The 27,478-nt window shown below is 38.4% G+C and overlaps 3 protein-coding genes across 8 annotated transcripts in view; 1 reads left to right on the top strand and 2 right to left on the bottom strand.

Moving 5' to 3' along the window:
* Nucleotides 1-11,405, bottom strand: part of LOC124136464 (tumor protein D54-like) — a 48,991-nt gene extending 37,586 nt beyond the window's left edge. The window contains exons 1-2 of one of the 6 annotated variants that reach the window (XM_046502385.1): nucleotides 11,257-11,405; nucleotides 202-326 (exon numbers count right to left, since the gene is read on the bottom strand). In XM_046502385.1, the coding sequence (XP_046358341.1) occupies nucleotides 202-326; nucleotides 11,257-11,308 (177 nt within the window). In that variant the 5' untranslated portion in view covers nucleotides 11,309-11,405. Of the gene's footprint in view, nucleotides 1-201; nucleotides 327-2,103; nucleotides 3,111-11,256 lie in introns of those variants that run through there. The other 5 variants (XM_046502382.2, XM_046502384.2, XM_046502380.2 and 2 more) reach the window with 5 other exon arrangements.
* A 5,283-nt stretch (nucleotides 11,406-16,688) lies between these two features.
* The window catches only part of LOC124136465, a 34,748-nt gene continuing 23,958 nt past the window's right edge, over nucleotides 16,689-27,478 (top strand). Inside the window, exon 1 of the mRNA XM_046502386.2 lies at nucleotides 16,689-16,873. The gene's annotated coding sequence lies outside the window, so the exon portion shown is untranslated. The remainder of the gene's footprint in view (nucleotides 16,874-27,478) is intronic.
* LOC124136495 lies at nucleotides 22,830-23,351 on the bottom strand. Its single transcript, XM_046502416.1, has one exon. The coding sequence runs from the start codon at nucleotides 23,349-23,351 to the stop codon at nucleotides 22,830-22,832; it is 522 nt and encodes a 173-aa protein (XP_046358372.1).

Raw genomic sequence — 27,478 nt, 5'->3', positions numbered from 1 at the left:
TATCCCACACCGAGCTCAACACCTCATCCAAGTGTTCCCCATCCACCATCCCACACCGAGCTCAACACCTCATCCAAGTGTTCCCCACCCACTATCCCACACCAAGCTCAAATCTCATCCAAGTGTTGCCCACCCACCATCCCACACCGAGCTCAACACCTCACCCAAGTGTCCCTGATATGCTGAGATTGACTACAGCACCTTGAGCAACTCCTCCCTCCATTCGAGCATCTGCCTCTCCCTCTCCAGAGGGTCCTGGTACACAGGCGTGGTGGCATCAGACTGGGCAGCAGCCTCATAAGTGGGTGAGGACAGACTATCATCATCTACAAACAAGCAAGTAATTGTTGTTTATATGTCTATCCAAACTACAGGAACAGTTTGGTCTGCATTGCCAGTTGATGTAGAACACATCTAATGTTACTATGAATGATAAGCAGCAATGAGATAATGCTATTTAATTTGTTTCTGTGGTTTCAGCTGATACGGAATGTTGCTTACAATCATCTCTGGTTACCACGGTTACATGGTTAGGATATAGATATATACATACTGTCACACAACCAAGCACAATGCTGATAAATCTGGCAGTGAATAAGTTTCAGTTTTATTTGGAGACATGGTCAAAAGGAATTGCATAATCTTGTGAAACAAAGAAGACAACTGTAAGTTAATGTTTTCATTACACCAAAAGATCTTGTGTGGATGAAGGAGTTTTGACAGGCAAGACTATCTGGACTATTCAGCAAAATTGTCTGACTGTAACATGTACTGTAGCCACATGTCAAATAATGAATAGAACAGGGCAACTCAACGATCCGACAGTGCTCGAAACAGCTGTCTGCAAACAACAATTACCAAAATAGCATACCAAAACTTAAACCGCTTTTACAATTAACATTCCATGTATGGTACATTCACCATCCTGACCAAATGACATTAGTCACACATTATCCTAACATAACTGATTGAAGTGGCACTACGTTTCAATGTGGTATGTATTCCTGTACGTGCCCATGAGCTATTCCTATCTAGCTAAAGCAGTTGTACTGGTTCTACACAGTGCCCTTGGCCAACATACCTCAGTGTGTGTGCTAGTGCACTCGACCAAGCTATCATCTAAGTATGAATCATGGGCATATGCTTTCTGATACTGTTATCATCCGTCACAAAATGTCTCGCATAACTGTCATATTGGGTGCTCTGACAAGACATCTTCAATTGATAACACACACTGCACATGCTGATCAACCTTCTCCAGTTCACAATCCTTCATATTAAATTAATTGGTCAGTTTTTGTGTCCATGTGTCTATGTGTTTTCCATAACTGATATCTCCATAACCAACTGTGTACCATATTATGTGTCACTGTCCATTAAAAGTAAGAGGCCCCATGTGAACATATTTTCCAGTATTTGCATAAATAAGACTAAGCGCAACGATAACAATAAAACAGCTTGACCAATCAGACAATATTATTAAGTATTGAAATTGAAACTCGCTGCTATTGATGTTCATCTTTTATCATCTGTTGTGTCTAAAAGTTCAGGACAAGGACTTTTGATTTGGAGCATTAATTTGCAAAGTATCATTATCAACACAATTATTCCAAAACATCCCTTCAACTAATAGTCTATACCAAGGAAACTAATGACGGCAAGATCAAAGATTACCATTAGCTTATTACAGAGGTAGGTGTGAGAAAGTTGTGAGCACACTGGTGCCTACATGTCATAATGGCTGACATTCACCACCCAAGACAATAATCACTGTAATACCATAACAATTGACTATGGTCTGCCACTATGTCCTTGTTTCTCCATCATGCTCAGCAAGAACCTTGTTACGATGTAATAGACCACTTACGTCCAACATGTTTCTTTCCAGAAACCTTCGAACCATGTTAGTGTATTTGTCTGCCATGGACATTAATTATTACACATTACATGTACTTCAAGAGACATAAGTAAATAAACATGTGTCACCCATGTGCTGAGACTTCAAGCATCAAATGCCTGATCCTGCTGCTATCTCCCAATAGATGTTACAAGGCATGACAGCATCATGTTAAAAAGTACATTGTTTTAACATTGTTTCCTCACCTCTACCATTAGAACGTAGCTCTGCATCAAAGTCCTCCTCATAGATCGAGTCTGAGTGGAAAAGCTGCAGGAATTTGTGGTAGTTAGTGTCAGAGCTGATCACTGGTCGATAGTCCTCCTCCCCATCCCCACTACTCTCAACATCAGCCTCATTCAGGGCAGAGTCCCCCATTGGCAGGATAATACTAACTTACTGTCTTCAGTCAGTCTGTATATACAGATTGCTGTACCCAATAACAGTTTCTGTAATACAGTTGTAGAAAGCACTACTCAGATATATATGTATGTACACTTTCTTGCAGGGATAACCAATGCTATGAATACATGATCAGACTGTGTTAATAGAGCTGATTAACTTTGGATTTCTGTACATAAATAACATATAGGGCAGGGTCAAATGATACAACGTTCACGACACCATGGTTTGACAATAGTTGAGAAATGACTCTGTATAGTCTTCAGCAGCAAGATGGAAACATCATCAGTAGACACATAATTTGGAGATGAGATGGTGTTCACATATGCCAGTGTGTCAGATGAATTGTAATGATCAATAATATTGACACTATTAATCAATCATTTCCTGGGAAGTTGACTCTGAACAGAGAAACAAACTTTGACACAATGATGAACAAGATCTGAAATCCATTAATTCAATCCAGCAAATAAATCCTTCACAATGGGCACAGGTGTGCCGGTCATAACACATTCAATACATCGGATCACAAGAAGGGACAAGCACAGTTCCAGACTATTTCCCTGTTACTGATCCACTTGAATAAAGCCTGGTTGTTAATCTTTCCGTCAGCACATCATCAGCATGTGATTGTTGGTGAATCTGTTCACTTCAACCAGGTAAGACCTCGTAAAACACTGAGCGGACAATACCGGGACAAGCAGCAAGCTGCTGGCAATCCAAACAGCAGGCGAGCCAGAACACAAATGTATTGACCCGTAGCTTTGATAAAGGTAGTGCAGCGTGAGCCACGTTGACTGGGAGAGTGATTGTGACCCCTTGCCACACACCTGGCAGTTTTACCAGTCGATGATGTCATCCAACCCAGGGTCAAAGGTCAGACAGTGTACACGCCTTTAGGTGTAGCTGAGATTAGAGTCCTGTCATATTACACCATCTGTACTGCAGTCTCTATTGTTCTGTGTCCTGCTCACAACAAACCTGCAGCACAAGGGCATAATCCATCACCAAGATGAATTGTCACTCATTGTGAAGTATCTGCCTGTCAGTATAACACACACATCAAATCTAGTAACCATTACGAAACCCTGTAGCTTGTTCACTTTACATGCACATGATTTTCTTGATATCTATTCAATCTATTATGACTTGTCTATAAGAAACATGAGCTTAAATTAGAAGAGACAGTAGATCTTTAAACAGGATAGGAAGCAATACTTACAAAGAGTATAACAAGCAAACTAACTTGCATCTTATGCTCATAACACAAGTCAATATCAGTGTACCAAATGAAGGGGACTTCTGGGGTCACTGAGGTCTTCTGCTATGGTATTTTAATCTAGCCCCCCTATATCTATAGCTTTTAACATTGGGGAGTATTTCTAACACACTACAAGTATAGAATTGGTGTGTTGGCAGGTATGTGCACCATTAAGACAAGACCGCTTATTTCTTGGAGTACAATTTCTTTCATAAAACAAGAGACGAAATCATGTGAATATGTTGCCATGTGAGCGAAGTTGGTTAAACTTGCCTTCTCAAACTTGCAAACCTGATGTACATGATGTATGCACAATTTTGTTGTTTGCAATACTGCTTGTCAGACACTAGTTTGTCTGAATTTTGTTTGTTCAAAAAGTAGTGAATATGCATGGAGAAAGAAAGGGAAACTCCAGAAAGAAAAAGATTACGTCATCAATTTTTTAGCTTAGTCTTGGCAAGTTCTCTAGAACTTTTTGTGAGTGGCCTAACTGCAAGCACTTAAAAAATGATTAAACCCACTGCGAGGAAGTAGGCTGGTTCAGGTGTTATTGTGGTTTGTGTTATTTTTCACCATTCACCATATACCTTGTACGAGTTCGTTTGTCAAGTGTTATACAGCTGAATTAGGTATTTATGGTAATAGTTCTCAAACCCTGGGTAGAACTTTTTGTAGAAAAACAAATCGCATGACAATTTCAGTACTGTGTTAATATGGGTATAAAGCATAAAAATTATGGATATATGATTAAAAAATGAACACATTTAAAACAACAAGTATTCTACGATTAAAATCCAGGAAAATGAAACATACTTTGAATGAAGTGGGACTTACATACCCTCTCAAGGGGACAACTATTTTATGATACTTCAATCACCGAAAAGCCTGAGGACTAAAGTCTCTTCCCAATGTGTTTTAACTAACTTATGAACTGTTGATATGCAAGAAATATAAGAGAGAATATGATTTGTTTATTTGTTTGTTAGTTCTTAACACCGCACTCAGCAATATTCCAGCTATATGACGGCAGTCTGTAAATAATTAAGACTGAACCAGACAATCCAGTGATTGACATCATGAGAGAATAAGAAAACATTGGGATACCTCATAGTGAAACAATAACATTGTCATGGTATGAAACAAATTTCATGACAGCAGGCAAGAGAAAGACCACATGCACTATGATGCAGCAAGCAGACAAGTGAACAATGCTGAAGTCAGTCATATGTAAGACTGTACATCCTTTCATCACCTGCCCAGGTGGCTCAGTGAGAAAACAGTGGGTTGCAATATTAAACATTATGTCAGGCTGTAGGTTCGATTAACATCATGGAATTTTCATGTGAAAAGTGAAAAAAATTGTGACTTTTAACCAGTAAAACATCAACAATCGATGCATATTAAAAGGCTGTTAATACAATTCAACTGCAAGATCTAGGTCTTACAATTCAAACGTAAAACCTCTCAGCAGGTCTCAATTGAATGTAGAACCTTTCACAAGGAAATTGTGAGATAGGGGCATTAGGTTAAAGCATTCGCTCGTCACACAGAAGACCTGGGTTTGATTCCCCACATAGGTACAACAAAACCAACGTTGACAAGTTCCTCAGAGATAGCATCCACATTAACATGACAGTCACATTGCCATTTGGCACTTCTTGTACAATGTCCACACACAGATTGTAGCATCTCAGACAAAACTTTTGAAGCAAGAACACTTTCATCATCAAATATCAGAACTAAAGAGTCATTATTCATAATTTAGTGACAGTCACTGTCCCGTCTTCATTTTCCAAATGATTGGATCTTTCAAAGTGTTTCTTTAGATGTCTGTGATTAATCAGCTGAGATCTACCATGCCCCTGACAAGGACGAATCTTGCATGTAGTTTGTCCAGTTTTAGTTTCCACTTTGAAAGTCCCTTCCCATCCTTCAGACACAATTTTCTTGCTGGTTTTAGTTTTAGGTTTAGGGTGGTATACCCAAACCTTCTCCTTTTTTTTGGAGTGAAAAGTGAAGCCGACCTTCTCCCATCGAGCTTCATTTCATTCACCTTGTTCCTTCATAACCTTCTCTTTAACTCTCTGCTGCAGAAATCTTGATGTGTTTGGCAGCACCGCAAAAGCACAACCATTTTGTCATGTGCATGTTTCCCAAATACCACTCTACAAGATCTGTTGGAGTTGTTTCAATAGCAGATAAAGCTGCAGGTAATTTCTGATCCCAGTCATTCTGATCTTGAGCTTCTGTCAGCATTGAAATTCTTTCTGCTAATATCCTATTCATCCGCTCTACTTGTCCATTACATTGGGGATTGTATGGGGTTGACCAAAACTGCTTCAAAATAAGTACTTGGCGGAGTTCTTGCAAAAGTTTGGACCTTCTAAAGGTTTAGCCCCTCTGGAGGTCCATACCTACACACAAGGGCATGATGGGTGCATTATCAAAATTGTCCCTGTTTGCTTGAAATTCAAATATTGCAGCAAAAGGTTGGGAAACTTGGAATCAAGTTTACTAACCACACCATATTTTGCAATCCGTAGACAGATATAACATATGAAAGACACAGTGTTAAAACTGATATGATTGGGATGATGACAGTTATTATGTTGATTTTGAGCACTCAGTAATCATGACTGATATCTTAATTCCCTATGACGTAAATTGTGAAATCTTGTAGCAAGATACACTGGTGAAACAATGCCCTCTGACGAAAGCCAAACAACAAGGTTGCTGAGGGTCATTGAGTGTGCATAAGCTCCTCTCAGTGATCTATAGTCTCTACATGCAATGTCATTGAATAAGCCCAGTGATGTTGAGTTTTTAATATATGTTTACTAAAAATAATGTTTATGAAACCATTTTTATATTTAACATATTTTTGCTTTTGGTGTCAACTTAATTCATTGAACTAAAGGGGTATTATCAATGGAAAATAATATACACACTATAATTATTTATTATTATATTTTCGATTTAGTGTTTTTCTTTGTAATGTTTATTATGCACAGTAATGCAATTTATCATGTTGTTGATTAGGTATTTATTTACTGACGCTGCACAAATCCAAATATTGTAGGTTCAAACAATATTTATCTACAGTGGGCCATATTTCGCAATGAATGAATTAGGTTTGTAATGACAAGGATGGATAATCCCCTTCTCATGCATTTGAAAGAAATGGAGGCGAAACATCGAAACATGCAAATTGCCAGGTATTCTACTTTCTAGTTCCTTTTATTGCTTTCAAACTTTCAGTTGCATTTATTCTTCACACAAAAACATTGAGTGAGCAGGATGAAATGGTTTGAATCAATTATTTTGGCTACAAGAAACTGTCGTGGATCTTCCACCAGAGCCACTAATACCGTATTCGACGTAATAAGCGCCCCGTTCTAATAAGCGCCCACGGCTAATATATTGGGTAGAGAACAATCCCAATTAGCACCCCTTCTGATTGATCAATGTACACAAGACTTATCTATTTGTGTATAATACGTGTGTTATATGCATCCTTAATTGTGGGAAATTAAATTCTGGAAAAATATATCTGTCGTATATAAACATTTCAGGCTGTCAGCATAAACCACGCAATTTACCATCTTTCAACTATGTTTTTTCTCTCACCAAAATTATATTCTAATAAGAGCCCCCTATTTCTAATTTTGAGAGCGCTCTGAGCGCTTATTACGTCGAATACGGTACTCACAACATTCTTCATTGTTACACCTCTATTAAGAATCTTGCAATTTCATTGGTTAATCTGTACAAGACGAAACAATACATTTCAATGTAGACCCCCAAATCATGAACACCAAACACACAATAGATATGTGTACCCTACTCACACACAGGAGTCCCAAAGAGGGACAGGTCAGTCGAAATTGCTTAGGCAGAAGGCTACCTCTTAAACACTTTATGCAACAACATAATCATGTTTCCGACACTGACCTCGAAAATATAATAATTGACTCGTCACATGATCAGTATTGACCTGTCACATGATGAATATGGACTCGTCTGCAACACAACAAGATTGCGTCTGATACAAACACTTCACGGTTCGCAGCTAATTACTGTAATGAAACAGAGGACAGTGAAAGGCTTCATAAACTTTAAAGTGACTTTTGGTGTAACAAAACGAATGATTACTCGGATCCTTGTTTTCCTCTCAAGCATCAGTGGATTTATATCTAAAGAAAATGTTCTGTGTCAGCTTTACAGGAGAATCCTCATCCAATCTTACATTAATCCAATCACACACCAAATAGCACCGCTTATAAGTGCTGAGTAGAGTACTTCAGCTAAAACAATACGTGTGCGCTGGCTCATGTCGGCCTTTGATGCAGTCGCAAAGAACATAGACACCATGTTGGGTGGCGTCTGTATGGACTTGCAGGTGTGATCAGTGATGACATAAGTGAGTAGGACTCTTGTCTTGACCCCGCAGTGACAATTTACAGGATGTAATTAGTGTTTGAATGACATTGTTTATATACTTGTAACAAGTGCTTCTCATAAACAGTGATGTGGAATACATAGTTGTTTGTTTTCAGCATATGTCTAAGTTGGTATTTCTGCTATCCAAAATGTCTTATTGTTGATATAAATACGATATTTAATAATCGAGCAAAGACCACTCACAATTTTTGCATTTAATACACTCTTGTGCTAATTTCAAGATTTACAGTATTTGTACAGTAATGTCCATAAATAAAAAAGCCAACTCACCCTTGTGGCATCTATAGCTATGCCCATGCCTTCCTCATTCCTTACAATGAACCATGTTATTCTCACAGAGTTCCATTCCATATTTTTCTTTCACAAAACCAGTCAACGAATTATTAAAGGGGCACTGATCTAAAGCAATTCCCCGGGACTGGTTGTTGCCTTTGTTATTGTTTTTCCCCCGTGAGTACCCAGATGATATGCAACGCAACTGAGCGTGACAAGAGACTGGGCTACCGTCTGCACGGACAGCTAAATAAACTTATTTGTTTTACTCATTTTTGAACACTGATTGGTTAACCGTGATCTATAAAGATTTTGACAAAGGGCGCAGGTTAATTAATTTCTTCAGCCCAAACAAACAGACAAAAAGAACGGCGGAGCTCATCGGATGTCGTCATTTGGAAATACCCCTGATTGTTATAGTTTAATAATAAAAAAAAGTATCCATGCAGTGAAAGCATCCCTTCTTGTCATCCACGTTTTCTGGTATAACCCTATTTGTCATCATTCACTTGATGCTCAGTTAATGAATTTATTACAGGTGTCATTAGTGGTAGCACCACTCAGAATACCTGACAAAGGTTCCCATTTGGCATTTATTGTGTCTGGGGTAATTATTCAATCTAAATCCAGGTTTGAAGTGAGGTGAAATGTGTGTTTTGTAATCTTACGTGGCAGCCCAGCAAGAGATGAATGATCAGTTGATTTACTTTTTTGTAAATCAACGGATCTTTCCTAGTCAAAGGATTAACAGAAAACATATTGATTGATTAATCACTGTTATCTTGCACAGTGGATATGTCAAAAGTGGGTGTTTTCATGTCTAGGTTTACTAAAACAAAGGGAATACACTCATATCATGGCGTATAGTGCCGATGTAAAAACAACATACTTTGTTCAAAGGGTTAACCGATAATACGTTAATTGATTGTTCATTGTTATCTAACTCATTGGATTTTTTTAAGGAACCATGGACGTTATGAAAATAGTTGTCACGTGGGCTTTCTCAGCCTTGACACCTGTGTGAAACACCTGAAACAATCTAAGTGATCAGTTGAGAAACGAACACGGGTTATAATATCCCGAAACGATATACATGTATATATATATTTTAAAATATTTGATAGTTACAGAGAAACGTGACATCAAATAAGTTTCTTTGTACAGCTGCAGACGTGTGGGATATTGTTCCTGTGTGGATATTGACGGGTACATGCCTCGAAGAAGGAAGCTGCCTAAAATTATACATATAAATTTGGTAGGTTGTTAATATGATATTTGCATTTTGTTTTCCTTCATTTGCTGTAGCATTGGACAGATTCATTCTTGTTCCCCTACGTCTTGGTTAGGAAATTCTTCGATGCACGATAAACGTTGTTTTCACAAGTCTTTTCCTTTGAGAGCGTGTATATATTACAGTAAATTTGTAAAACGTGATTCTCTCAGGCAATTTATAAAATGTGTAAATATTTCAGTCATTTTGACTGAAAAATCTGTCCGTTTCTTTAACAGATTGACTAAAATTGATTAAGACGATTAAAAGGGCCTAAGAACATCACAATAGATTATTATGGAGGCTAGAAGCCAAATAATATAGAAATGTACTTTTAATCGTATCATTTTCAGTCTCTTGGTGATGATATTAAACATAAAAATGTTTGGAATAATAATACAGATGGGCATATTTTTCAGTCAATTTGTAAAATAACTGAATATTTAGGCGTTTAATAAATTTTCTAATTTTTGACTGTAAAAATATAAACACGATAAAATAAGCAATGATCAGGAGAAATATTTACTTTGTGTTGCAAGTCAAAATAGTGTAAATGAAAATCGCACAATTACCAAGCAAGAGACTTATCAAAACCTCGTCACCATTACCAATGCTACCCACAAAGATACCTACATTTCCTTATTATTTCCAAAACTGTATTTCATTTTGTTGATCAATGTGACCATACGCCCTTATATTATCAATAAAAGTAACAAATTGCGCAGCACATGTCGCGAACTAGTTAAGGTTTCTGCTATACTATCCGGGTACTCAACAATAACAAAGGCATCAACCAGTCCTGGGGAATTGCTTTAGATCAGTGCCCCTTTAAATATCGTCAATCATACCTGCTCATGAATTTTTATGTCTGACCCCTGGAGCCGTTCTTGTTAATTATGGAATAGAACGAGTGTGCCAAAGTCATCGAGATCACTCATAAGTGTCCGTAGACTCGTCACAAGACACCATGGCTATCCGTAAACCATCATAAGCATGATAAGAGTCTGTCCTCATTTTGTCACTTTCAGTAGCCGTTTAGGCATGACTAGGAACATTTGCACTAATGTTTGGATATAGCTTAGTTTGTTTATCGGGGTAACAAGCCAAAGGTTTCCAGAATGACTCCAACAGATTCTTACGAAAACAGGTTGCTTGTCACAAGAACTTGTGGTGCTGAATTCTAATCCTGTGTACTAGAACCCTGCAATCGATTTGTTCAATGAGAGATCAATGTATTTTCCCTTGCCTTCCCTCTATATAAGTTAAGGCAGGGGTTAACATATGGTAGTCTAACAGTCAAAACATCTTTGAAATTGTGCATACATGATAACCTATTGAATGTGATCGTTATATTACTGTAAAGGACAGTCTGATGAGAAGACTTGAGAGTGGAGTCAAATAACACTACGACCTGTACAGTTTCCGTTGGCATGAAAACAGCTCATAACTAGATTTGTCTACTGTCCCTCGTGTTTTTTCGATATTCTATATGGACCTTTACAACTTCGGGCCCCCAACTTAATTCGAAGCAACATCACGACGTGTACCGGACATCACACGGAAGCAGGAAACACAGGATTCACAACAGAGCAAGCAGCATATGACCAACATCCACCTGACTTTCCGTCTGCTTTCTTTGCAGCAGAACAATTTCGAATGACATGTATGTGTTGAATAAAGACCTCGTCTTACCACCCCCTTTACTTGTTTCTAGAAGATTTTCCTCGTTTGTTGGTGTAGACATTTTCCAAATTATGAGAAATCTGTATCTTTGAGTTGGCAGGAGCAGACACCTTGTATGTGTAAAACGTCACAGTACATGTGTACATCAATTTGTGACGTCAAGCACAGTTCTTTTAAACACAATTCCATTTATATATATTCCTCACATATGATCTAAAGACGTGACTTCTTCAGGTGTATAAGGGACTAGTCATTTAAATTTTGTTTTTGTTTGTTGTTGTTTTTGTGTGTTTTGTTTTGTTTTGTGTTCAGGTGTATAAGGGACTAGTCATTTAAATTTTGTTTTTGTTTGTTTTGTTTTGTTTTGTTTTGTTTTGTTTTGTTTTGTGTTTTGTTTTGTGTTGTGTTCAGGTGTATAAGGGACTAGCCATTTAAATTTTGTTTTTGTTTGTTGTTGTTTTTGTGTGTTTTGTTTTGAGTTTTGTTTTGTTTTGTTTTGTTCTGTTTTGTTTTTTGATTGTTTGGTTTGTTGGTTGTTTTTTGGTGTGTGGTTGGTTTTTCTTCTTTTTTTTTGGGGGGGGGGGGGATGGGGGGATTCAGGTATTATGAAATCCTATCAACAATCCCGTTGATACCCGATTCAAATTGTTTAAGATGGGATAAGGAAAGAAGTATGGTTTATGTGACAATGATATAAACGTAGACGCCATACTTATGTTATTAACAAGCGCCAAATTCGACACATGTATGAAGTCTAAAGAATTCAGTGCCTCAGACTGTAAACGGGAAAACTGCTGAACTTGTGAATATATAGTTAAAAATTCATATACTTACCTTAAAAAACAGGAAGCAACTAATTTTCATGTAAACTTTAACCTGAATTATGTTATAAGGGTAACGCTATTTTTTTCAGGGCATTATCATTTGCAGAAGCCCGAGGTCTTCCATAAACTGTCCGACGAAGGAGGGCAGTTGAAAAGACCGAGGACTACCGTTACCGTTATTATAGCTAAAAAGGATGGAATTTGTTATCAAATAAAAAGAAACAACAATATCGGTTTTGAAACAATCAACACGAATGTCACTGACCCACTTTTACAAATATGGAAACGTCATAGAACAAACCAAATGACATAACTATTGAACGTGACGTCACCTATTCCTATTTTATGACGTCACCTAAAAACGGGCGTGATAATGGCTCGTCGTCAAGTTGGTTGTTTAACGCCGCACTCAGCATTATTCCAGCTGTATGACGGCGGTCTGTAAATAATCGAGTCTGGACAAGACAATCCAGTGATATCATGAGCATCGATCCACGCAATTGGGATTGATGACGTGCATCAACCAAGTCAGCGAGCCTGACCACCCGATCCCGTTAGTCGCCTTTTACGACAAGCATAGTCACCTTTTACGGCAAACATGGGTTGCTGAAGACCTATTCTACCCCGGATCTTCACGGGTCTAGTCGACAAGTAATATGAGGGCATTATCAAGTAACAGTGGCCCGCTCTTTTCTGATAACATGCGGGCGGGTTAAAGGATAAGTCTATCCATTTTAGCTATAATATGAGGGCAATGCCCTGAAAAATAGCGTTACCGTTATTATAGCTCAAATAGATGGAATCTTTTATGAAATAAAAAGAAACAACAATATCGGTTTTCAAACATTTACTACAATCAACACGAATGTCACTGACCCACTTAACAAATATGGAAACGTCATAGAACAAACCAGATGACGTCACTAATGAACGTGACGTCACCTATCCCTATCCTATGACGTCACCTAACAACGGGCGTGATAATGGCCCGTCGTCAAGAAATATGAGAACATTATGATAATGCCCAGAAAAATAGCGTTACCGTTATTATTCCTGTCATGGACAGGATTTGTTATCAAATAAAAACATCGGTTTTGAAACATTTTCAACACACAACGAATGTCACTGGCCCACTTTTACAAATATGGAAACGTCATAGAACAAACAAAATTACAAAATGACGTCACTATTGAACATCAATATGAAGTTACAGTGGCTCGCTCATTTCTGATAACATGCGGGCGGTTTAATGATAATTCTAACCATTTTAGCTATAATTTAAGATAATCCCTGTCTTTAAATGGATAACTGTTGATGCAATGCACCGTAAAATTGTGTCCACCATAAAATAGGTTACGCAATGTTTATTACCTACGAGGGCAAACATATCGGGGTTCATAAAAAGCATATGTGCACTAGGGTCATATCACGTCACGAAACAACAGTGTATTGTTTCCGTCATCCGGACGGCATTGTTGACGTCATTCGAAACTTATTGTGACGTAAGGTCGGAATGACGTCACACTAGAAACGACGTCATAGCTGATGATTGTAGACGTCATTCAACAAATCTTAGGGTGCGTTGCAAAGCGCCAATCGCTTGCAAGCGATGTACAGCGATTCGCCTAACAACAGTGCCCTAACTTTACGCCGCTTGCAAGCGAAACAATCGCTGGCTGAGGTCGCTTCGTTGTCAAACCAAAATGGCGGCTGACTTTGACAGCGGAAGAAGAAATTCTTGATTGGATCAGCGATGAAATGAGCAGAGGCAGCTGATCCACATCGGTCGGATCCACATCTTCAAAGTAGTCATAAACTTGATCAGCTCGTCATCGAGCCTCTTCTATTACGTTCTTCATTACGTCAAGGCAACCACGTGGTGGTTGCGCCGCCATTTTGGAAGAGTGCGCAAGCGCTTCGAACTGTTGCAGACCCCGGGGTGAGCGAGTAAGTTGCTTTCTCTAAGCGATTGGTGGCTTGCAACGCGCCCGTAGTTCCGCTGCTGTTGCGACTTGCTGTCCTTATACGTAAACACTACAATTCGTCTCTGTATGTAGACATCTTAATATAAATAACTCAAAAGAGTTTTGGACTGTGCTAAAGAAATATACAAGCAAGTCGTCAAAAAAGGACAATGTAAATATATCAGAATGGTTTTCGTATTTCAAGAACTTATTTGAAGAATGTGACGGTAATTTGCCAGAACAGACTGAAAACTCTGATACTGACTGTAATGCTGATGATACGGCCGCCTGTATACTGGACTCGCCGACCACTCAGGAAGAGATACAAGAAGCAATCTATGAACTAAAAAACTCTAAATCTCCAGGGGAAGATAACCTTATTTCAGAATTTTGAAAATCCTTCTCCGATATATTGTTGTCATACATGGAATTGTTGTTTAATGACATTTTTGAATCATCTTATTTCCCTGAATCATGGAGTACAGGTATCATAGTCCCTTTGTTTACGTCAGGGGATAAATTTGATCCTAATAATTATAGAGGTATTTCCCTTTTAAGCACTTTAAGTAAACTTTATACATCAGTTCTTAATGCAAGATTAATTAGTATTTTGGGCAAATTCGTACGACAAAATTAGCGAGTCGCAAGCGGGATTTCGAAAAGGATATAGCACAATAGATACTATTTTCATTTTACAAACTATTATTCAACACTACCTTTCAAAAAGGCCTGGTAAGTTGTATGCGTTTTTTTGTGAAAAGCTTTCGACTTTGTTAACAGATCTAAATTATGGTTTATATTAAAATACAGGGGAGTTTCACCCAAGATGTTAAATGCACTTGAATCTATCTATAGTTGTGTGAAGGGATGTGTTAAATCAAATAACATATTATCTGAAAGTTTTGATTGCCCTTCGGGCCTCAGGCAAGGCTGCGTGTTAAGCCCCTTCTTATTTTCTATTTTTGTAAATGAGCTTGCTGAACAAATAGAATCTTCATGTGCGCCAGGGGTGCAACTGCATCCTGATATCAAACAGGTATTTTTGCTGTTCCTTGATGATATCGTCCTTTTTGCAGATACTGTCTATGGGCTACAAAAACGAATTAATGCTTTAAGTTCTTTTTGTGATAAATACCATCTGTCTGTTAACTTAGCAAAAACTAAAATCGTTGTTTTTAAAAATGGTGGAATTTTATCAAGAGTCGAAAAGTGGTATTTTAACGAGCACCAGCTTGAATGTATTTCATGCTACAAATACTTGGGATTTTTATTCTCTAGATCACAACTGTGGTCTGCTCATGTTAATAGTGCATCAACTCAGGCAAAAAAGGTTATGTGTGGAATTATTAAATCATTATATATATATGTTAAATCCATTACCTCATGGTCTATTTTTTTTAAATCTTTGATTCCAAAATCAGCCCAATTTCTTTTTTATGGCTCTGAAGTTTGGGGTGTTCATAATTACGAAGAAATAGAAGTTGTACAAATGTTTGCCTGTAAGAGATTTTTATGTGTTAAGCAGTCATCCGCAAATCACGTTGTTAGAGGAGAATGCGGAAGATACCCAATGTACATATTTGCATTTAAACGTGTTGTTAAGTATTGGTGGAAAATAATTAATATGCCTGAATCACGTTTGGTAAAGAAATGTTATAACTTATTATTGTTAGACTGTAGTAATGGTAAAACTAACTGGGCATCAAGAGTAAAACACATGCTATTCTCTACTGGTTTTGGTTACATATGGGATCAACAATTTATAAGTAATATCTCCAGCTTTCTGTCGGAATTTATACTCCGTCTAAAATTATCTTATGAACAAAATTGGCACGCAGCTCTTTCATCAAGCTCAAAATCAACTCTTTACAGTTTATTCCAAAAGAAATTCGGCTTAGAAACATATTTAAAAGAATTATCAATATTTGAATATAGGCGTGCCCTTGCGCAATTTAGATGATGTTCCCACCAGCTCCGAATTGAGACTGGGAGGTATAAAAAAAGAGTTAAAATCTGAAAGGTTGTGTCTGGCTTGCAATCTAAATCAAATTGAAGATGAATTTCATTTTATAATAATTTTTGATCGATATGTGCATTTAAGGCGAAAATATATACCTGTACCCCTCAATACATACGTTTAATATTTTAATGGCATCAAATAATGTAATAATCATTCATAATCTGTCAGTATTCATTTATAAAGCAATGAAACTACGTCTTGTGTAAATTACCTAAAATTTTGTATTCTAATGTTTCTCTCTCACTGTATACTCTGTAATGTATAATGGGCCTGTGGCCTACAATACATAATGAATAAAGACTTTATAGTATTTATGTGAAGTTGCATTGTGACGTCATAATTAAGAAATAATGTTGTGTAATAAATTATAGTTTTGCCCTGAGCTATTATAGTAAAGCACGAGAACGCCTAAATGTTGATAAAAAACAATATATTTTGTACTCCATACTCAAATCACCATGTCATTATTGATCACTGAATTATGTTTTCTGGAGATTGTTTTCCAATTCAGTTTCAAGTATATTTTAAGAATTGAATACAAATGATACCATAAGCTGGGTCTCGTCTCTTGGTATCACATGTGTGCCACGTCATAAACTGGCTCCACTGTTGGTACACGCCGCAAGCTCAGCACTCTCACAAGCTTCTCACACAGCGACGTCCCGTTCGCGGTCGATGTTAACGGGAGTGTAACGAAGGTGTCACGCGCTGGGAAGGGAGCTTGGCATTTTTAGTCTTGGTAGACAGAAGCCCAGTCAAATACGGTTATCAAAATACAGATCGAGTGGACAAAACCTGAAGCTGTCAAAATGTTACAGGTGTGAATATAGTCTTTTGAAGATAAATTTGTAGAATGCGTGACTTTTAATCTCATTAAAATCAGATCTAGGTTCTCGCTGCCGCTTTGTTTAGCGATAGCAGGAACTAAGATCTGATTTTAATGAGATTGGACTTTTTTTTAACTATGTGTTCGAAATCAAATAATGGCTGGCAAAGGAAGTCAATGATATTTGGTTTGCAGTAGGCCTAATTAATCATAAATGTAATAATTCTCACAATCAAATGCAAAAGTAACAACTAGCATCAAGTGTTGACTTGGTTGATGCATGTCATCAAATATCCCAATTGCGTGGATCGATGCTCGTGACATCAATCACTGGATTGTCTGGTCTGTCTGGTCCAGACTCAATTAATGTTCAGACCGCTGCCATATAGCTGCAATATTGCTGAGTGCTGCGTTAAACAACAAACAAACAATTTGGTCTGTATTGGATAAACTTCAAAAGTATTCTAAAGATATGTTTCACAGTGTACAGATACTATAGTTATTAATCTGTGTTATTTGATTTACTTCAACACTGAAATCTGTCAATGGCATTACAACAGTATGAACTGTATGTTTCTACAAACAAGGGTAATTGCTGGTCAGTCAACTTCATTCATTGCGCATGTTTAGAAGCTAAAAGACTCAGGGGAAAGCAGCTACTCTGAGTGAGCAATGTGACATGGATGTACATTAGTTGCATTAAAGTAAGAGCTTTTACTTATAGATATTGTATGAGATTGATGTATGCTCCACCTGTAATGGTATAATATTCCATACCACATGAGGTATGGTAACATAATTAAACACCAATTATAGAGATGAATGGCTCATAAATGTTTACCATTTGTCACATAAACGTTTACCATTTTGGTGATAGAGCAGATTTGGGCATGATGAACATGGATGCATGGGAGCCTTTGGGTGAAAGATTAATCTGTTACAGTGTTCAGTCCCTGGGGACAGACAATTTATAATTTCAAGTTTAGTGAAAGTTTATCTATATATTTCTCATTGTAATTTAAAACAAAAATCAAGAATGCCAATGACATGTCAACATGGTGAACACAACAGGGAAACTTGATTGAAGTCAGTGTTACTAACTATTTGGAGATTTTACGTGCACTTTCTGACATTATGCATATTTCATGTACGGGACCACCAGGGCCAAGATTTTCGAAACGATCATAGCTAAGATATATCTTAACAACTTACGTTCAAATATAAGATATCTTAAGGTTAAGATAAGATATATTTTCGAAACTATCATAAACCTGTCGCAGATCGTTCAGAGTTACTATACCTATCATAACTCTGACAGAGACTCATTTGTGTTAGAGATTGAAAAAGCGGGGTGTTTCCAGAGCTCCAGATAAGCTGCGTATCTGCGTGAAATACGCATCAGAAATGCAGAAATACACAGTAAAATATAATCCAAGCGTATCAAATACGCAACGAACATTACAGATACGCTACAAAAATAAAACTTGTGCGTATCATCAAAATATTGTGAAGTAACCCTGCGTATTCGATTAGCAAATCAGCAACTTATTTTGAAATTATAAAGGGGCATTCCGTCAACCTTGCCAAACTCCACGATGACAGTTACATCATGATCATTTGCCATCACACTTTCTTGTGGAAGTATCTAGGTATTTTTGAGTCCTATAAAGCTCTCGAACCCACGCGACACCAGTTTGCAGGGACTAGATGAATAGTGTTTTTAAATATTTAACTTAAATACCCACATGTGTAAAAACTAGTGGGTAACAGAAATTTGAATACGCAGGTAGAATTACTGATACCCAATGATTTTAAAATGCATGGGTAAAATACCCACAACACCAAAAGCTTATCTGGAGCCCTGGTTTCCCAATGACGTCACGGGGATTTCCTAGCTGCTGACAATAACAACAACATAGATAAGTGGCACGGAATTCATGATCACATTGTCAGGTCACATTGTTTAACACGCACATATTTGTGTGAAAGTCTGTACAATCCTACATATGTCATACATGTAGACGTGTTGTTCTTATGATAAATAATGCCATGACTATCCGAACACAAATAGCATTCGTGTGCCATGCAATAGCATTTTTCAAAACCAATAAATGTCATAATCAATAAGTGTAGTGTTACCACACTTTAGCTATTAGAATTGAAATAATGTGCCAATAGATACTTCACTATTTTCCCTTCAAATGGTCCTCTCGTGAGCGAGCAGAACTTTATGATATAAACACATCGCGTACAAAGTCAAGGACGAAAGTAAGGGACGTTATTCTAAATGACAATGATGAGACCTTTGGTCAAAAAGCATATGCGTTCAGCATTTAACATGCGTGTTCAAGTCTGATGTTAAGTGAAGTATACTGTATATGTTTGTGTTTATGTCAAAAATCAAGTTTATATTAGTGTAAACACCAACATTATACGTGGAAACACTCAAAACAAAAATTGTTCTGGAAGCAGCGCACCCACAAGCAGGTTTCTATGACAATCTAAGCTTGTTAAGTTTGTTTTGTTGTTTATGTATCCAATATATTTCACAAATTAACCAAGGACTTAAAACAATATCAAGCTATTAGTATTTAGATGATGAAATTATTTTTATCTATCTAGATCCATAATTCTTTTCAAAATTTAAAAGTGACACTAATTTTGGTTCGCAAAGAGAGATAATTTAGGAATTGTCAAGTTATGTTGTCTAATGGAACACGACATGTTTTAATGTGAACATACATATCATGTAGTCATTTTCTATCCTTTTAAATTAAGTAGAGCTAATAATTGATTTGTCTGATTTCATTTAAATCTGGCTAAGGAGTGAAATACTTTGTAATGTGTCAAATCTATTCATGTTTTTTTTTAATTATGTAGATTGATATAATTTTATAAATGCAAATTAAAGACTAAAGCATCGACACAAATGCGATCCATAAAATATAACAGCATAACTCTGCGCTTTATGAAAACTGTAACATTGAGCAAGGTATCCCGGGCGAATACAAAGGGAAACCACTCTCAACTAGAGCATGAACTAAGATTAGCTCCCCCTGAGTTATCAATAAAGTCATGGTCATTACTATAGCCTGCCGACACCTTCCATTTTTATCCTTCACAAATTATCGAAAAGGTACGCTGTTTCATACTTCCTTCAACATGGACTTGGGTAGAAATATATTTTAAGCTATTGACTCCATAGTTTTGTGGATCGATGTCGCGATTAAGAACATTTCCGATGTAGAATCATTGATGTGTTTTTCGTGTTTTCGAAGTGTCAATTTGAATCACTCAGTTTAACAAAATGCAATGTCAATGTTTGAATGTAAAGCAGACTAATTGTTTGGCAAAATATCTATGGCAAAGTATGCCGCCATCTTGGATGAAGATAAAATAAACTTACGACAGGTATGGGGCTATCTTAGATTTACGACAAACTGGTTTTGGTTTTGTTTGTTATTAGGTTTTTCGATTAGTGGTAATTTAATTTTGGGGGTAATTATAAATGGCCTAGAAGGCTAGTTAATTAGAAAGGTGCGTATTCATTTCAAAACACTCCAACGAGGGCAAGGATACAAAGGAATTTTATTTGTTTGCCTAGTTTGTTTAGTTGAGTGCTTTTAAGTATTTGAGTGGTTTATTAGTTTAGGTCGTTTTTTGATGTTTTTGTTTTTGCTTGTAGCTCTTTTATCGAGTCTGTTAGAATTAGGTGTTTTTTGATTTTGGGGTTGTGTAAGGCCGTAGCCATTCCCATAAGCTCGGCTGTGAAGATTGACTGTTTATCCGGGAGCCTATAGGATTTTGATTGGTTTATTTGTTTGGGTTATATGGATGCCGAATACTGTGTGTTTTGAGACTGGGTTAGAGGACCTGTCTGTGTAGATGTGACACCAGTTTGGCCATTTTTCATGTATGTATGCGCGTGTGGTAGTCTTTGCAGTGTTTGGTTCTGTTGTTTTGTTTATTTTAATGGAGAGTGATGTATCGATTTGGGGGGTTTGTAATTTGGGTGTGAAGATGTTATTGGGCTAAGGTTGTTTTTGATGAGGGTGTTTGATTGGGTTGCAGCCCAGAAATTTATGGTTAACTGTCCTCGATGTAAATCCAGGAGGATTTCGCCTGTTAGGGCTTGTAGTGAGACAACTCACATATACAGGTAGCTCACCAATTAAATTACAAATTGCCAAACCTTGTTAAAACAGAAAAATCTAAAAATTGGTAACACAAAATAAAGCATCACACAGACGCCAGAACTGGCGCAAAATACACGCAATCCGAGAAAGCACCAAATATTAATAACTCAACAAACCCCAAACAAAAAGTAAACAACCTAGCAAAACACTTCTTAGCAATAACAACCTCAGTGATACTGACCTCCACACGACATTGGAACAAACATATGATGTATCTGTTGATTTGCCACAGTTGAAAGTAATAGCATCTCAAAATTATTTAGGCATTTATACCCTATTAACCAAAGTAAGTGAATTTACATTAGCTGTGGTCATCATATTAGTAATGTTTATTTAAGTGACTATGTGAGTGAACTCATACAATATAGTTGAACTCACTGATTGGTTGTGAGTAAGCTCAAGCTCAAGTTATTTGAATCATTTTTTCTGAACACAGTTGCACCTTCTACTTGCCCAGTGTAAAAAATGATTATCCCTTATCCCTTATAACAACATCAAATTGCCTGGCAACATCAGAGCAATTTATACTATAATCACGAAGGTCAAATAGGAACGTATCCCTTGCTGTCATTAATATCATTTTATCCAGACATTTTGGAGTATATTGTCACGGACGGAAACAATGACAGACACGTATACAACAAAGCGCACAATAAACAGTGTAATTGGGTGCTAGATTTGACAGTTGCCAGCTGTGTATGACGGCTTCTTGTCTATGGTAAACTTGTCAAATATTCTTATAATTACATGTACAAGAAAAACACTGCACACCTACGTTGTTAAATTTGTGAAGCTATAATTCACTCCAATTGCTATCACTCAGTACTATATCATGGATTCTTAAGCCACCCTGACACTTGCACGATTTTCGTTCCCGCAATGACTCGCACTTCGGCGTGCCAATGATTAAAGTCTTCGGGAACGAGCGTGAGGAGTGTGTGAAGGGTGCGGGGTGCGTGCCATGTCGTAGAGAGAATTTTGAAATGTTCAAAAATTCGGCACGCATAAATTGTCATGCCATGTGCGTGCCACTTGCGTGAACCATGCGTGAACACTGCACGAACTCGGCGCAGCACTGCCGACGGTGCGTGTCAATGCATGCCATGGGAATCCACTACACGCTCTGACACGCCATGCCATGCATTGGTCACGAACTGTCCACGTTGTGGGCGTGCCTGTTCGCGCCGCGTTCACGCATTCGAGCGTGTCGCGGAGGGATCGTGCGGTCGTTAGGGTGTTGTCACAAGTTGTTCACATGATCATGGATCGACCAGCTCACGCATAGGTCGCGCACGTCACGAACCATTCGCTCAATGCACGAACTGCTCAGAAAGTGTTTACGCATTGTTCGCTCGTAGTTCCTGACCAATGAGCGACGACGGCGCTCGCGTCAATGCGTATGTAAGCAGGTCCTGGCCATTCTGCAACTTGCTAGCAAACAGACAACATGCCTTACAAGGAGAAAGTCCATAGAAGAAGGGTAAGACCAGTGCAGAAAAGACAGGAAGAGGACAGACCAGAGACAGAGATTGCAGTCAGGGAGAGGGATCTTTCTCCTCCTTCCTCCTGCTCAAGTGTGGATGTTGTTCCACAGACACATTTTGAAGTTATTACAGAGACTCAAATAGAACCGCCAAGTGAAGAAGAGCCCACAGTAAAACAGAAGAAGAGAATCGAAGTGTCTAAGAGAGAACTTCCTGAGTATAAGTGGACAGATGAGGGTACAATGAAATTAGCAGAATATGTAAAAGACTACCCACAGCTGCATGACAAGAGACAGAAGGACTGGCTCAATGGGGCACCACCCTCTGTCCCAACATCAACATACAAGAACTTATACCCAGCATCTGCAACTGCCATGAGTACAATGCTGTGGAAGCCCTTGTAATTATAACAGAGGGAGCCTGCTTTGGGTGGCTTCTTCATAGCAATGTGCTTGCCGTCCAGGGCCCCCAGACAGTTGTGGTAGCTCCATCTGGAGCTGAACAGCTCAGCAACCTCCTTCCACTCTTCTTCAGTTTTGGGGCAGCTGAGCACTTCGTCCCTGAAGACCTCAATGATGGCTTTGCACACCTCTGGTAAGAACTTGCAGATTGTACTTGCTTCAACTCTGAAGCTGTACTGTAGCCTTGGATAGGAATTTCCAGTGGCTAGGAAGCGGAGGGTGGCAGCCAGCTTGAGTCCAACTTCAAGCGGTTCTCTCATGAATGTGGTCTGTTTCATAAGGTGAGGGGTTAACTTCTCCACCATCTCTTGGAACAGGTCGAGTGTCATTCTCAGGTAATTCCTGTAGACTCTGGGATCTTCGTTGTGGAGTTCTATCAATAGTTGATCATAATGTCCGAACTCATGTCTTCTAGCCAACCATTGCCTATCTCACACTGTCCTTGCTTTCCTAGTTCTAGTTAGGGTTGTCTCTTCTTCTTTCTCATGCTCTTCCTCTTGCTCTTGCTCTTGCTGCCTTTTCTCCTGCTCTTCAAGAAGTAATAGTCCTGCAGCTGCCAGATAGAGACACCTTCTCTATTCTGCAATAACAGTGTTTCTGGTATTCAGCATGTTGTATCGTCCACAGCGAGTCGAGGAATGAAGCGTCTCTTCACTTTGGAGTTTATATACATACGCCAACAGCAGGATTTGAAGCGTGCCGTCAAGCGTGACAAAGCGGGACCAAAAATTGCCACGACGACTTCACGCATGCGCGAAGTCGTCGGGGCAATGCGTGGCAATGCGGGAAAACAGCGGGAACTATGCGTGTCGTGTGAGACACTGCGGTACGGTAGACGTGAACAATGCGCGAACAATACTAAACCTATTCATAAACAATTCGTGCCATTGCGGCCCATTTTTGGCCGTGCATTGCGTAGACATTGCGTAAGTTATACGTGTATGGTGCGTGAACAGGGTGCAAACGTGGCTTCACGCTCCACTGCGTACCACCGAAATGGCACGCCTTGCCACGACGCATTGCGCGGCATTGCAGGGACAAAAATCGTGAAAGTGTCAGGGTGGCTTAAGTCTCTAGTCTTGATATTGTTATTTGCTGTTTATTTTCTATAGCTCTAAGGCAGGGCTGCTCGCATTAAGTTTATACACATTTAATTAATATGCAAGAAAGAAATGAAATGTTCGAAAATATCTTTGATATCACAGATGCGAATACCTTTGTTGACCTTTGGTCAAATGATGATGATGTTATCATGTCTTTCCTCTTAGGCGGACTGCCTGATTGCATGAAAGACCTTGAGCTTGAGATATGGGGCGAAACTATGTTACTAGTCTCTCATTACATTAACAAGTGGCAACACTTGTTCATACCCCCATGACATGTAACTACTTTGTTTAGTTTTAATCTAATTCATGTATCTACAATGTATCTTATATAATGTATCTTCAGTACTGGAGGAAATAAAGACAATCTATCATGGATTCTAAGTCTATAGTCTTGATATTGTTATTTGCTGTTTATTATCTATAGCTCTAAGGCAGGACTGCTCGCATTAAGTTTATGACACATTTTAGACCAGAGGTTGACACTCTTCTTACTTTGGTGATGCTTTCATTTGATGATTAAATTATTAAACTAAAAGTTCTTTTCACATACATGTGACCTATCAACTGATCATTCTTATTACCACCATTTATAAAATATTCATATTTTCTTATAAAATTAATGAAACACATTTATTATAAGATATATTTCAGAACATTTTATATTTTGAGAATTTTGCATTGCCTGCTTTATTGATGTGTATTGATTCCGAGTTAGAATAGATACCCAGCAACCTATGCTGGTTGTATGTGCCAACCAAATGGACTGGGAGGTCAGACTCCTGATGTGTTTGACTGCATGTCAAAGCACTCCAAAAGCGTGGATCATTGCTCATAATATCAACCACTGGATTGTCTAGTCTAGACTTGATTATTGACATGATGCTGTCATATAGCTGGAAGTTTTCTAACAAACTTCAGGCTTAATTTAATTACCTTTTCTATAAAACGTATGGGTTATATTTGAAATATAGACCCCATTTAACTTCCTCAAGCAGGACCTGTCCATTTAACATTTGTCAGCCAAGCATATACATTGAGCAGCCTTATCTGCCATTTTGAATTTTGAATACATTAGGCCATTTCCATGTGGATATATGCATGAGAAAAAGAGCATTTAGAGTTTGGGTATTGCTGTATGAAACTGGTGTGGAATGCAAATGAGAGTAAGTTTATATTCCTGTTATTACATGTCATGTATTCGATAAGTGTCTGAAGCTTTTTTTTCTGGAAACACTCTGCTGATGAGCCATATATATATTGACGGACATCATACGTTTGCGGACGACCATGTTTATCACCATTACTTGCGCTAAAACCAGGGGGGTGTTTGAGGAAATTAATTGTGGGCTCTATTTTAAATAAAACCTATAAGTTCTATAGAAAATGTATTAAATTAAATCTGTTGAAAACAATAAATTATTCTTAAGCGTCCTAAAACCCACAACACAGAGATATTTGTGTGTTTACAAACTGAAAAGGTGTGAAGGTAAGGTCATTCTTGTAAGGTCATTGGGCTCCATATGTTTGCATGACAAGGTATTGACATCATCAAAATGATGTTACGGCATGGATTTACTTCTTTAAACTGTCTATTGATCCATCCTGTCGCCTGGCTTATAAACTTCAAAACTATCAATAACATAATAATAACCCTATTAAACATGTTCGACATGAGTGAGGATAAACAGCCTACTATGGACATTGAAAAATTCAAAATGGCCACCCAGCAGCATATTTTGTTGAAAAAATAAAACAATCGTGCCATCTATTTTTGTTAAAAACAATATTGTTTGCAACTGTTAAGGAGATGTTCAGATCCTTCGTTATAAAGAAAACTTCCTCTGAGGTGTAGAGAGCGTCTGCCCAGAGAGCAGCAGATGGTGTTCGATCACCTGGTTAAAAGATGGTACTTGTTACCCTGCCTTGTGGTTAGCATTAAGGAGACAAAACTATGAGGACTGGTCGTCCCAGAGTAATGTGTCTGAGTGGGGAATCTATGTTAAACTGTGGCATGGTATCATAGTGGGCTAGCACTATGAAATCGGTATGAGTCTGGACTAGAACAAACAGCCACAGAAACTCAACATGCACATCGCTAAACATAAGTGAAACAATTTCTGAACAAATGTTACTGGTAATAGAGTGTAGTCTTACCAGAATGGCACTTTCATCAGTAAACAACACTTAATTGTCTAACCTTTATATTTGTCATGCATTAGACATTGTGCTCTCCCCAAATGGGTGTGATGTTGCAGAACAATTTGTGCATATAACTTTAAGTATGGTGCTCTCTGGTGGTCAGGGCTGCCATGTGGTAATATGTACTCCCTGGTGGTAATCTGGGCTGCCACCTAATACTCCCTGGTGGTAATCTAGGCCAACACCTAATATGTACTCCCTGGTGGTTATCTGGGCTGACACTTAATACTCCCTGGTGGTAATCTAGGCCAACACTTAATATGTACTCCCTGGTGGTAATCTAGGCCAACACCTAATATGTACTCCCTGGTGGTTATCTGGGCTGACACTTAATACTCCCTGGTGGTAATCTAGGCCAACACTTAATATGTACTCCCTGGTGGTAATCTGGGCTGACACTTAATACTCCCTGGTGGTAATCTAGGCCAACACTTAATATGTACTCCCTGGTGGTAATCTGGGCTGACACTTAATACTCCCTGGTGGTAATCTAGGCCAACACCTAATATGTACTCCCTGGTGGTTATCTGGGCTGACACTTAATACTCCCTGGTGGTAATCTAGGCCAACACTTAATATGTACTCCCTGGTGGTAATCTAGGCCAACACCTAATATGTACTCCCTGGTGGTTATCTGGGCTGACACTTAATACTCCCTGGTGGTAATCTAGGCCAACACTTAATATGTACTCCCTGGTGGTAATCTGGGCTGACACTTAATACTCCCTGGTGGTAATCTAGGCCAACACTTAATATGTACTCCCTGGTGGTAATCTGGGCTGACACTTAATACTCCCTGGTGGTAATCTAGGCCAACACTTAATATGTACTCCCTGGTGGTAATCTGGGCTGACACTTAATACTCCCTGGTGGTAATCTAGGCCAACACTTAATATGTACTCCCTGGTGGTAATCTGGGCTGACACTTAATACTCCCTGGTGGTAATCTAGGCCAACACTTAATATGTACTCCCTGGTGGTAATCTGGGCTGACACTTAATACTCCCTGGTGGTAATCTAGGCCAACACTTAATATGTACTGCCTGGTGGAAGTCTAGGCCAACACCTAAAATGTACTCCCTGGTGGTAATCTAGGCCAACACTTAATATGTACTCCCTGGTGGTAATCTGGGCTGACACTTAATACTCCC

The sequence above is a fragment of the Haliotis rufescens genome, unplaced genomic scaffold (genome assembly GCF_023055435.1).
Source record: "Haliotis rufescens isolate VD_foot unplaced genomic scaffold, xgHalRufe1.0.p SCAF_1, whole genome shotgun sequence".
Taxonomy (NCBI): domain Eukaryota; kingdom Metazoa; phylum Mollusca; class Gastropoda; order Lepetellida; family Haliotidae; genus Haliotis; species Haliotis rufescens.
The sequence above is the reverse complement of the archived record's forward strand: the minus strand, read 5'-3'. Positions and strand labels throughout refer to the sequence as shown.

What these genes read in the sequence shown, in the direction of transcription:
- LOC124136495 (XM_046502416.1), bottom strand. Translation starts at nt 23,351, where the DNA reads ATGACACTCGACCTGTTCCAAGAGATGGTGGAGAAGTTAACCCCTCAC.